Here is a 12,750-nt window from a genome sequence, read left to right on the forward strand (position 1 = left end):
CTCAAGAAATAATACAGGGTTATTTATTCATTACTGATTATGAGTCCGACTAGCGCTGCCATTCTACTTGGAACCGCATAATGACTCTCGCGAGACCTGCTCTCTCATCCAGGTCTCGCGTTTACCAACGAATAAATGACTGTAAATGGGGATTTCCTCGCTAAACCAGGCATGTATTAAACGAATCTCAAAATACTATTCAACGTTTTTTCATTAAGAACTCCGATCTTCCGAATGGTTGATCTCGACGGAAATCCTCAGATACGGTCTCATTTTTCTTGGCATGCCGTAAATTGGAAAACTCAATGGTATTTGAGCAAAATTCTTTCCATTTTATGACTGTATTTTCAAGCTACATATATTACTGTTATGCGGTTGACTTATTTTCTATTGTATTCTGAGCTGGGTATTCATTATTTGCAGTAGATGTTCAATACTTTTCCCATGATATAGGATTTAACTCTTAGGTACGACTTTTTCAACTATCCATAATACTCTCTTTGGATTTGTTTATGAGTGTAATTGGGATTAAATTCAGGTTTAAGTAATAGTACACATTTTCCGCAGTTCATTTTCATCTGGGTCTGAAAACTCTAGATTAGGTGTTGGCGAATCTCGTTCTTGTTCAGGAGAAATAGATGGCAAATACTTTTCTTCTGACAGGCCATTTCGTTGATAAAATAGAATGTACGCCGTTGTTGCAGTTTCATTTGCCACTGCTTCAGGGCTGGACTCTCGGCAGCTGCTATCATTATAATAATACCATTGCCCTCCATCAGGATTACGTGCGTAGCTCACATAATGTCCACCTCCCATGATTCCACTGTGACACTAGAGCATGATATAATAATAAAAAAATAATCTTATAATATTATGATAAGAAAATGTTCCAGGAGTTGTAGATGCATTTCTACACGCGAAATTCTTCTTGTTCGGCATTTATTTAGAGAAATTTACTACTGGGGACATAGTGTCCTTATGACTTACCACAACAGCATATAAATTATACTTGACATCTTCTGGGTTCACAGAAGGATGCAGTCTGTGATGATTGAGCCTATGGTGGTGTTCCGGATCGGCTAGATATTCAGAGGGATCAAAATCTTTCAAAGGAAAACGTACTGCTTTTTGCGACTTGACCCATTTGCCGCGAACACAATGGAATCTTTTTAAATGAACTACTAAAACAGGGGGTAACCGCCATAGTTGTAGACGTTTTGTCGCAGATCTCGGCTCTGCACAACGTTGACAATGGTAACGTTCCAATGATTCTTGTCTAGTGAATGCTGCTAAGCATGAAGACAAAGGTAATGGGGCACTTTCTATAATTCTAGCCTGCGGAGCACTTTCATGTTCATCGCAGCTAAGTTCTGTAGCAGTTTGGTAGCGTAGATGCAAGGCTGTTGGATCCCAATCAATTGCTAAATGTGTAACTGGCAATCCTGATCCCATCGATTCCGTCGTCATTAACTCTCCATCGCAACGTATACGACAACCTCTGCAAAACTTGTACCATGGACACCAGGCACATACCCTGCCATCTCGATCCACTGCACGTAGTACAAATGGAAATTCGTAACCCAAACTATCGTCACTGAAAAGAATTGTGATCACATATTGTTTGTTTCTTTACACAGACTTGTAACATTTTCGAAATACGAGAAATAGTGAGTACGAAACTAGAATTATAATTCAAGTTTACCAATCTTGGGCATGATTGGGTGAAGCAGCTGTCTCTGTAGGTGGCAGTGGTGTGACCAGCCTTGCTACTTGACGCCACACACTTCTATAAAGTTCTTGATGAGTGGTGCCATCTCCACAAGGCACGACAACGGGCACACCGAATAAACTTGGTCTGGTTTTTTGTGAACTTGCAAAGTACAAATCTTGTCTTATCTGTAATTTGTAGAAAAGACCACTTTTCACTGCTTTTCTAAATCACATTTGAAGGTTTAATTATAAACGTCAATTAAACGATACATACCATTTTACGATGTAATGCGATTACATATCCATTACCATGAGATAATGAGTTGTTGGAACTACTATCGCTACCATAGTTGTTGTACTCTTTTATTTCAGTAGACACAGGTAACGGCGGTGGTGGAGGTGGCGTTTCTGACATTTGAATAGCTTTGAAGCTACGACGTTCTTCAGATGCTTCAGTCATAGAACGCTGCTGATTTCTACTAGGTGGATAGTGAGAGGCAGGTACTTCATAAGCATATAGTCTTGTTCCTGCTTTTGCCTCCTGGATACAATGGCCTGGTATAATTTAACCTAAGAGTATGATGGAGGAAAGAGTGCTGGTTATCGGAGAAGTTTTTCTATTTGAAAATTAGACGTTTGAATGCCGGTTAGAAACAAACACTTAGCCCTTCACTGGTTTTTCAATGTTAAGGAACGTCACTGTCGACTTTCTGTGTATGAAAACATTGCCAACAGAATATCAACTCTGCTATCAGAAGGTGAACTAAGCATATGGACGGAAAAGCGTCATATGATTTAATTGGATGAATTGGCTAAAACATGTTAATGACCATTTTTAATTGCTGAACACTTGCTGCGGACTCCTAAATTTTTTACATCATCTATGTTCTTTGATGATGCGATCTACAGGTTGGCAAGTAAGTGATTCTGAATCGTGTTTGGAACCGAAAAATGGTAGCAGTAATTGTTAATTCCCATAGTTCTTCAAACTTTAAATAACACAAGGAAATTGTAATAAGTATTAGGCTAAAATATGTATTCAAGTACTGTATTTCAGTGATATTCAAAATACCAACTTTAAGTTAAAATTAAAAGTGTCTGAATCTTAAAATTTTTGCCAAGCACTCAATAAAATCATAGCCTGATCGGGTCCTTGTTTCATTCACCTGCTTAATTGGAGTTAGAATAAAGTGTATCGAATATCAAACAATTAGTAACTTTACTCAGGCAATGCAATATCCAATTTTATTCGTGGTTTGCTTTTCCCTGTCAGTTTTAAATGTTCACCAGATATTCAGTAATCTCTAGATGGAACAAAGATGTAAAGAAAATATGTGTAGTGTCCACGTATATTCAAAAAAAAAAAAAAAATATTGTCAATATTTATTTGCAATGTATATATACTATCCAGCACTCTCCCTTGAAGCGTTATGTTTAAAGCCTACTTAAATACAGGGTGGTCTTTGGTAGCAAGTACCATTTCCTGTAAAAAATTGTATTCAAAACTGTACCTGGACAGTAGATCTATCAGACGGAAAGCGTTCAATGTTATTAGCTGCGACTTCAGCCAACAAAAGACGCGATGCTGGTACGTCACATAGCTTGCTCAATTCTGTTTTGAGTGCTGAATAATCCGCATCTGTCGGCAATAAAAGCCCGTAACGAATAGGAACACCTCCATCTAGTCGCGCAACTAAAGGCTCTCGACGAATTAAACCCTCCATGGGAAGAGGCAGAGTAAGGTAAGTAAAGGGATCAAACCTGTGGTAAAATCGTTTCATGTAATAATAAAATTGCAAAAGTCAAAATTAGAGCTGGTTTTCGATTTTTGTACTCAATATCAAATGTTACACAATATTTTCAACAAACCTAACAGATTCCCACTGACAATGTTCACATCGAACAGTGGACTTGAGTTGGCCGTGAAATAAATCTACAATAATTGATTGATTCCGAAGTAGGTGGTTATCCCAAGCTTCTTGAGCCACTTGGGCGTCTTCTCGACCTTCAGAGTCTGCTAACTCAACATATGGTGCATCCCTTACTCTATTCAAGTCTTCGTGTAGGCCATCCAGTAGAAATGCCAAGAGCTCCTGAAAAAAATATCAGGAAAACTTGTACTTGTTTAAATTTTTTATTTTTAGCAGAGACTTAAGAGTTTATAAGGTCAGTCAGAATCTTGGAGTATAAATTATTTTTCCTCAGGAATGTAGGATATTATGTTCATAAGTAATTACATAGTAAATGTAATAAATAAATGATTACATGGTAAATTTTCTGGCCAGGAGTGTAGATAAAGGCCCAACCTGGTAATGATTACAGTTACGATAATGTAGAACAGCTTTATTATTTGTGGGTTTCATCAATTGTTTCCTCGAATTTGGATGCTGAATTGAACAACTTTGGTAGTTGCGAATTTTTAAAAGCATTTATTGTGCAATAACTACATCTCACGAAAGTTTGCTTTCTGAATATTCTAGACATGCATCACCATAAATGGAATTACTTATAATCCCGATAAAAATAAATTTATAACTCAGAGCCTGGTACAATGTAAAATGCATTTGTCAATATCACAAAAAATCAAACCTGCGAATCATGTTGTTGAAATCCTCCAAAGCGTGGAGCATATTTCGCAATAGTCCACCGTAGTTTAAGTGGAGCGACACTACGTGCCGAACCACTCCAGATATCACGGAGAAGTTCAGCATACCGTACAGCCATGTGACCGCGAGTTCCTAAAGGATTTGTGGTATTCAGCTCACGTAAGTGCGAGGCAGACATGAAATACCGAGTCAATGGACCTGTGTTACTAGCACACTGTAGCGCTGCGTTCATAAAGCAGGTGTTACCCAAGTTGTTCAAGCCAGTAGCACCTTTTTCTCCAGCTCCTTTGCTTACATCATCTTTAGTAGAGTCTCGCAAACGGCCTAATTCTTCTGGCCATGTTTGATCTTTGTTACGTACCTTTGAATTTTATGCTTTAGGTTAATGGTTACTCTATTGATACTATCTGGATGATGAGCGTAAAATGTAATGGTTTTCACTTGAAACTGCTAATAATTTTTCTAGTAAGTCAGGTTACAGTCTTACAGCTCGTGAAAAGTGAGAAAAAATGGCTTAAAATTGTGATAGTATCTTTCTTCGCAATTTTAACTCGGAGCGAATGATATGGTACATACCTCAATAAGTAACTGACTATCGTCTTGGAGACCTAATTCTTCTAGCGTAGCGTGTTCGTCTTCCAGAAGAGTCATTCCACCTCCTGATGCTCCGATATCTCGAACATGCCACAAGCGCACATCTTCACCAATTAACCTTAAGCGATTGCATAAGAATTGGTAGACTTGACCAGCCGTAGCCATCCGGCTAAATGCAGCAATGTACATTAGTTGTCGCTTATAACAGCCACTTGACGAGGATGATGGTAGCCATGATCCAACTCCATTTAATGGTAACGGTAATGGTTGCTGCTGCACACCAAGAGAACGATGCATAAGCAGACGTAGGACTAATGGGTAAAGTTCCAGTTCAACGTCAACACCTGTGTTACAAACATTTTTTTATCAACTTGGAGTTTTTGCAGGGAATACAGCAATGGCAATATAAATGCCGCCAAAAATTTTTCGATACAATAATTGAAATGTTGTACCTGTTGCTGGTAGGATAACTTGTCTAGGTAATGCAGGTGCACCACCATGCCACTGTACAAGAGCTTTCCAGAGTGCATCCGGAAGCAAGTGAAAATCTCTTCCTTCAGTCATCACTAGAGTACGTCTCAAACGACCCCCTTCACCAGTCAGTGCTGGTACCTTTTGTTTAACTGTTTCTACAAGATTAGAATTATCTATTGGTCCAGGTGCTGCTGAATCACTAACAGTGGTGTTGCTTTCTGATGTAAGACCATCCAGCAAGCAATATCGCCGCCATTGAGACCACCATTGTGCCGCAACAAGGTACCAAAATTGGCCTACTCGCAAACCGCGTCTTTCCTCCCTAGCAAGCCATCCCGTTACTATTTCTCCCTCCTCACTACGTCCTAGTGGTCTCAGACCCAGAACTACGTGACAAAGCTGATCCAATAGTCGCAGGAAAGCTAGAGGCAATTCTTTTTCAGCTGTCCATACTAGCCACTCCTCCATTGACAGAGGGTAATTAGGTAAATCCTTTTTTTCTTCTTTTGCTTCTACACCTTCCTCTATTTCATCATCTCGAACAAGCATTAAAACCTCTAGCATGTGTTTCAATTCAACCTCGTTCAGCACACCATCTCTATCACCGTCAAATACTTTGAAGCAAACTGTAAATTGAGTGTTTCAAAATTGATTAAAAAAATTTATTCAATTCAAATTTGATTAAAAAAGTTAGGCATCCATCAATGATTTTCAACGCACATTTCATTCGTTCAACGAGGGGACCACGACAGGCTGCGGAAATACCACAAGCCATCTCCTTGAAATCTATATGATTGTCTCTGTTTTCATCAAATGCTGCGACAAGACCGGGACACACACTAAGAGGCATTGGTGGTGAAATCATAGGCACAAGGGTTTCGAGATCTAGCCTGCCTGTTCCTGATTGGCCTTTTAATGTCCAATAATGTTTCTCCAACTCAATTATATCTGCTTCCTCCACTGTTCGTGAAAGAAAAAGAGAAAATCTATTTATAGAGCTTTAAATGTCTCTGAATTATTTTGTACAGAGAGAAATGAGTTGCCTCAAGTAATGGAAGCTTCTTATTGTTACGTGAACCACATGAGATGTTCAGTTCATTTGTAGGTACCTCAAATAATGTACAACCTTTAAATTTAATCAGACCTGAATGCTGAAACTCCATACACTCATTCATGGAGAAAAATGAAAAGTATGAAGCGAAACAATTCCACTTGAGACCACTTTTAAATCAACCGCATAAATTTCAATTGAACTATTTCAACAACTTGTCGCTTCTTTACTTACAATGAGTAACTCCTGCTAGGCTTTGATAAAACGTTGGTGTTTCCAAGTCATTTCCAAGAGTAAGTGCACCAGACGTTGTAAGTAGCCAACGAGAAAGGGGAGAGGCTTCAACATTTTGTAGCTGCCAATCACGCCATTCTTCATAAGTCGCTCCTTTCACAACTTTCTCGTAACCTTCGTCACCCGTCAATTCATCTTTGGCAAGCTGAGATACACTGCCATTCGCGTACAGGTCGTACAAAACTGAAACAGAGAGTTTAAGTCTGAAAAATCAGTCATATACTCTGGTTATACAATTCGTGGAAAGTAGTTACACATTAATTTCAGGATACCAATAAATCTGCTTGAAGTGTTCAAATATTTCGTTGCATCTACAGGTTAGCATCAATGATAATCAATAATAGAAATCAAAGTAGATAATAATGAACAGATTACAGATAGGTATCGGTAAAAACTCGACACAATGTGCCATGTAATACTATTTTCATGATGGATAGTCAGAGATCTTAGAATATTTTCAGAAACACTAAAATTTTGATGATGTCTGAACATCTTGTTCATTGAGATCTCTTAAGAGTCTGGTAATTAACGAACATATTTATATGCCTGTTTGAAATGGATTGGCAATGAAAATCTCTTACAGGAAATAAATATACTAACAGCGCAGCTTTTCATCTTGCTTTCCTCGTGTCAAGAGAACCAAACCACTGAGAAGTTCCTTGAAGCTGAGGCCTCTCTGTGTTCCACCAAAAGCGGCATATATGTACTGAAAATTCATAAAAAAAAAGTTTTATGACGAGCCAAACAATAAAAGAATTGGATAACATCTCGTCAAATTAACAAGCAGGACTTTGTGTTTGAGAAAGTCATGTCAAAATAAAAAGGTCAAATTCTGTTTGCAAAGCTTATTGGTCATCAACGAATGTTTGCCAACGACCAAGGATTGAAGCATGTCTTTGTTCCTTTGATTGATCAATTCTCTTAATGGTGTGATCCGGACTTTATACTTGGAGCTGATACAGACCTCTGCAACTTGCGTGGGTACGCAGTCACCAAGGACATCCTGTATGAATGTATTGCAGCTTATAACTCCGTTGACACTTGTACGTTTGAAAGCTTCTCTCAATCTTCTGAGTTCAGATTCGGACACTGTCGAGCAAGAAAATGTAAATAAATCAAGTTTGATTTACACACTATTTGAAAATTGTTACCACAGATGGGGGTTATATACCTCGTTTTGTTGCATCCTCGTAGGAAATACTCAACGGTCTCGACTCCTTCCCTCCCATCTCACAGGTTATAATAATTTACACTAAAATACAATCATTATCAATTTACTCTTTACATCTAATTAGAAATTAACGAGCTTATTATTAATTGTCCTGTCACTTTAATCGGTCAGCCATCTTTGCTAACATTTTGATAGTGCCTACGTCTTTGTATGAGCCTGATAAGCCGTTGCATAAAGCCATACACATGCGCGTACCTACGGATAACATTTACACCCCCCTCCCGCCAGGCCGACCGTCATCGTGAGACGTATTTCATTTTGCTTGATCTTTTCAAATATACCGATGGCCCGCCGACGCAATTTATTAAAGTTGATATTAAGAGAAAATATTCAATAAATCAATACCACATACCGTTACACTGATGTAATATTATACTCATAATTGATATCATTTTTCTCAGATCTCCTAATGACGTTGATTGAGACTTGAAAAGTGTATTACGAATAAATGTACCCAGCATACTATTGTTGCAGATTATCTAAAATACTGAAATTCACTTACTTACCTGCCGAATTGTTGAGTACACCTACATATTTATGCAAACATTTTTCTTGAACCTGAATATTACTCTACATCGTTTTGTATAGATCTATACACTGGTTTATAATATTCCTGGTAAATTCTTGACCTGGGGTCTTTGATAATATTATGGATGAAGTATGCGAATTCAAAGCTCTAATTGTAAACTTGACTTTTCTACAGGCATTCATAGAATCTATTTTGTTTGAAGTAGTTCATACGCTTCGAACTGCATAGCCGTTAACATGTTTTGAAAAAAAAGTAAAGCAAACAAACAATATTTTCACTGAAGTAATTTGTACTGGCACGGAATTATTTTGAAACTGTTCTTGGAGAATTTTGTTAAGATTGTTTGTATCTACGTAAAGTACGAGATACGAATCTTTCTCAGAATGTTCACTAAATATTGGGTGTATTAGTTTATATTTTTGTTTAATTTTTTTCGTTAAACATCGAATGATTACATTATATTACTTAGAAAAGGCTATATACATCGATTTTATTATTATACAACTATATTATAGACAGAATTTAAATCACTGGATCGGTTTTCGTCTTTCCAAAACCTGGAAAATATAAGTTGATCATGAAATTTTTTGAAATCTTTTTTTGTTAATAATATGTTTGAATTTAGTTTTTTAACATACCTCTAGCAATTGCCTCCATTCACTTTCTTCGAGGGATCGTTTTATTTTTGCTAAAATAGATGGTGATATGCTTGGTAAACTGGAGATAGGTGGACAATTGCATCCTATGTATGGAATTTGTAAGAGTTGGGTCACTGTAGGTCTGGCCTGTCGATCATGCTGGAGACAACGTCGCATTACTTCAACTAGGAACGGTGGAGGTGAGGCATATCCTCGCTTGCTTATGCTCTCAGTAGGTGGGAAGGCTATTTTCTGGGTTGGATTAGTTATTGCCGTTACTTTTGCCCAGTCTGCACGAATGTGTTGAAAAGGTGTCTGCCCATACACCAAACTGTACAAAATACAACCCAGTGACCATACGTCAGATTTGAAGTTTATCTGGTGGGATAACAGGCAAAAATTTAATAACTTATAAGCATTGCGTTGAAATTCTGATAGTGAAATTGACAATTTTTTTAAGAACCTTATATTTATTGTCATCACTAGTCGAATCTCCATTTCCTCCGACGTCAATGATAGCCTCAGGGCTGATGTAATTGAGCGTCCCGAACGATGTGTTCTTCACGACAGAAGTCATATCTCCGTTTACAGTAGATGCAATTCCAAAATCTATTAACTTTAAACGCCCCCTCACTAGTAGAAAATTGGCTGGTTTTAAATCCGAGTGTATTACACCTAAAGTGTGACAAATTGATTATTATCTTGAAATTTAGTCCACAATATTCCAAATGAGTATACATGTATTAATAATTACCATTATCATGAATATGCTTCACAGCAGTCAACATTTCTGTCCAATAGTAAAGTATCATTGTAAGTGGAAGTTGTTTTTCTCGTGGCATCGACTTCAATAATTTGTTGAGATCCGTATCACCCATCTCCATCACAACGTACAACATATGCGATTTAATTTCGCTGAAATAATACAATAAAATTATCTTTTTGAATTAAATAACAATACTATCACTTTTACTTCTTTTGCACAATTCAAAGAATTGAATAGTAGTGTCGCATGTGAATAATTTCATTTAGCAAAGAAATAACTTCCGAATTTTGTAGTCAGATCGTGAGTGTGATGGAATAATACGAAAAATATTTGAGAAATCTTACTAATTAAACATGTGGATAATGCACGGCGCTCTGAGTTTATCCAACATAGAAACTTCTTCTAAATAACCCTGAGCTGTTTCTTTCTCGATGCAGGAAAGGTCAACGCACTTTATAGCACGTAACTCACCAGTTTTTACATCCTGCACCCTCAAAACATCTCCACTCATACCTTGCCCAAGGTTACCCAAAACTAGATAATCAATTGCTTTGACGCTTATTAGTTTTCCATATTTTTCATTGTGCACTTTAGAAGCAATGCTAAATTGTACATTTCCTGGATTGGATTTAGCATCTTGTGATACTCTCGACTTATCCTGATTTGCCAGTACAGGTAAATCAATTTTCTGACCATCAAGTTTAGCTGACGATAAGCGCTTGTTGGTATCAACCTCTATCTTAGGGTTACTTTCACGCTTCAAGGTTGATTCTTCCTCAGAATTATGTGTCAAGGTGTGCTTCTTTTCATGACTATCTCGATTACTTTGAAATTCAGTGCAGTTTGATTTTTGAACAGAACTATCATTTTTGTTTAAAACAGATTCATGATGTAGCTGTTTCTTACATGATGCCAGAGGCGCAGCTAACGAAACACTGTTTGCAATGCTATTTTTGAATTCTAAACTCATTTGCCAATTAAATTTCTCATTACTCATCAAAGGTACTGGTATACTCTGCTGATTACTACTTTCTTGCAAAGATTGTGCATGTTTACTAGCAACATTGTTGTTTGAGTTCTGTTTACTATCCATTGGGCAGTTTTCTTTTACAGATAGTTTGCTTTGCACATGGTGCGGGCTTTCGAACATGTTATTCAGATAAGAGGGTCGTTGCAAAAAATGCTGATGTGCTTTGACATGATTACTTTGATTTTGATATGTAGTGGCAGGTTGATTTTGATGTGTAGTGGTAGGTTGATTTTGATGTGTAGTTGCAGGTTGATTTAAATACACAGCTTGGCTCAGAGGTTTCCTGAGGAGCTTGTTTTCCGTGCTGCAAAATCTGTGGGGTTGTAATATGATGTCTTGCATCATATGTTGATTATTACTATGGCTCACAATTTCCTCTTTCTTTGATAAATTCGGATTGTGATTACTGGTAGGTGTCTGAAAAAAGTTGTTGCGTGACCAATGGGAAAATATCATTCCTGGTGTGTCGATATTATTTTGTGGATATTCTTGACGTGATTTCATCTGGGGTGTTTCCATTATATTTCTACGGCTTAGGCATGATTCTGGACGAGTCGAAACAGTCTGTGCATGCTTCAATGGTGTTTCTGTAGCTAAATGAACATGCTCTGTAGTTTTCTCAAGTTTTGTGCTATCACTGGGATATATCAAGGTAGGATGGTCTGTACCTTGATCTCCAACATCATTCCTGGATGTTGAATCTTGATTGTGTTGATGTCTTTCAGACATAATTTCAGTTGAAGTTCCTTGACCATATTCTTTTTGTTTCCTAGGGTCATACGATACTTGCGACTCAAAAGTTATTTCTTTATTGCTGTCCACATTATCCACTTCATTCTCGTTAATCGAAACACGCTTAGAAGCGACAGGATAATTCATGTTGCTTTGGCACATAGGAAAACTGTTATTTTCTAATTCACAACTGTTCGAGTTATGAGATGTCTGGTGATTTCTTTCTTTTGGTTCTTCACACTCAGCACCGAACAATTGATTCTTGTACTTTACTAATTGGTAGTCATTGACCTTAACGTTATTCATGGGGATATCAGCTTTTTGTGTAAATATTGCAGCTTGAGATCCAGTGGTCAGATGCTGTTCGTCGTGACGGGAAATCGGGGCATTGTTATCATCCTTAGCCACAGCTGCATCACCACTGTCATCGTCGTTAGGCAGAGCTTGAAGGCTTCCAGTGTCTGAATCGTTGTCAGAATCACGAGGCTCAGTGTCATCGTCGTCACTCTCGAAGAGATCGAGAAGTGCTTTTATTCGCACCGGTTGAAACCTCGTTCTCGGCCCTGTTAGGTTATGTACGCTGGGATTGCCGGTAATGTTGTTCCGTTCGTTCAGAGAAAGATCACCTTGGTGTACGTTGATTTCAGACATGATTAATCACAAATTTCACTCGTGTTCACACGAGACTATATGTTTACTTCTTCATCAAAATAAATTCGGACAATTCGAGTACCGCTTTCACCTGTCAAATTACTACTTCGAATAACCGTATTGTTTATGAATAATATTTATTGCCTATTCGTATGCAGGTTTCGCTAAGGTGTTTCACATCAACTGTTCAATTCTATTCTTCCCAATTATTCGACAGTTTTCTATAAAAAAAAATCTTTCAGTTGTGATGAAAATACACATCGGTAGTCTAGGTAGAAGCAGCAGCTGTACATTCAAGTCGTGAAGTTTACAGCGAACTTTTACTTCCCTTGTCACTCATTTGAAATTTCATGCTGGGCAACGATTGGTCGTTGAACGCGCGATGTCAGCGCTATGGAAGTATGAGACGGCTATGATTTGTGTAGAGTGTTCGTCGGTTCTCGG

General features: G+C 37.8%; 2 protein-coding genes across 3 annotated transcripts; both read right to left on the minus strand.

Annotated features, from left to right (window-relative positions):
• Positions 1–494: 494 nt before the first annotated feature.
• On the minus strand, positions 495–8,116 carry LOC107226117 (ubiquitin carboxyl-terminal hydrolase 32). The gene is made up of 14 exons (XM_015666814.2): positions 7,901–8,116; positions 7,694–7,818; positions 7,330–7,435; positions 6,670–6,912; positions 6,105–6,344; positions 5,363–6,010; positions 4,893–5,254; positions 4,300–4,677; positions 3,580–3,803; positions 3,222–3,471; positions 1,985–2,251; positions 1,703–1,896; positions 988–1,594; positions 495–831 (listed from the first exon to the last, which is right to left on the minus strand). The coding sequence occupies exons 1-14, from the start codon at positions 7,956–7,958 to the stop codon at positions 541–543; spliced, it is 3,993 nt and encodes a 1,330-aa protein (XP_015522300.1). The 5' UTR covers positions 7,959–8,116; the 3' UTR covers positions 495–540.
• A 779-nt stretch (positions 8,117–8,895) lies between these two features.
• On the minus strand, positions 8,896–12,731 carry LOC107226091 (probable serine/threonine-protein kinase mps1). Of its 2 annotated transcripts, XM_015666777.2 has the most exons (5): positions 10,238–12,626; positions 9,882–10,042; positions 9,591–9,802; positions 9,128–9,505; positions 8,896–9,046 (listed from the first exon to the last, which is right to left on the minus strand). In XM_015666777.2, exons 1-5 carry the CDS (start codon positions 12,304–12,306, stop codon positions 9,017–9,019), a joined length of 2,850 nt encoding a protein of 949 aa, XP_015522263.1. In that variant the 5' UTR covers positions 12,307–12,626; the 3' UTR covers positions 8,896–9,016. The 2 variants fall into 2 exon arrangements, with proteins under 2 accessions (XP_015522263.1, XP_046591458.1); XM_046735502.1 differs by lacking the exon at positions 8,896–9,046 and having other exon boundaries at positions 9,252–9,458; positions 10,238–12,731.
• Between the last annotated feature and the right edge of the window lie 19 nt (positions 12,732–12,750).

Source organism: Neodiprion lecontei, chromosome 3, assembly GCF_021901455.1.
Source record: "Neodiprion lecontei isolate iyNeoLeco1 chromosome 3, iyNeoLeco1.1, whole genome shotgun sequence".
In the NCBI taxonomy this organism is placed as follows: domain Eukaryota; kingdom Metazoa; phylum Arthropoda; class Insecta; order Hymenoptera; family Diprionidae; genus Neodiprion; species Neodiprion lecontei.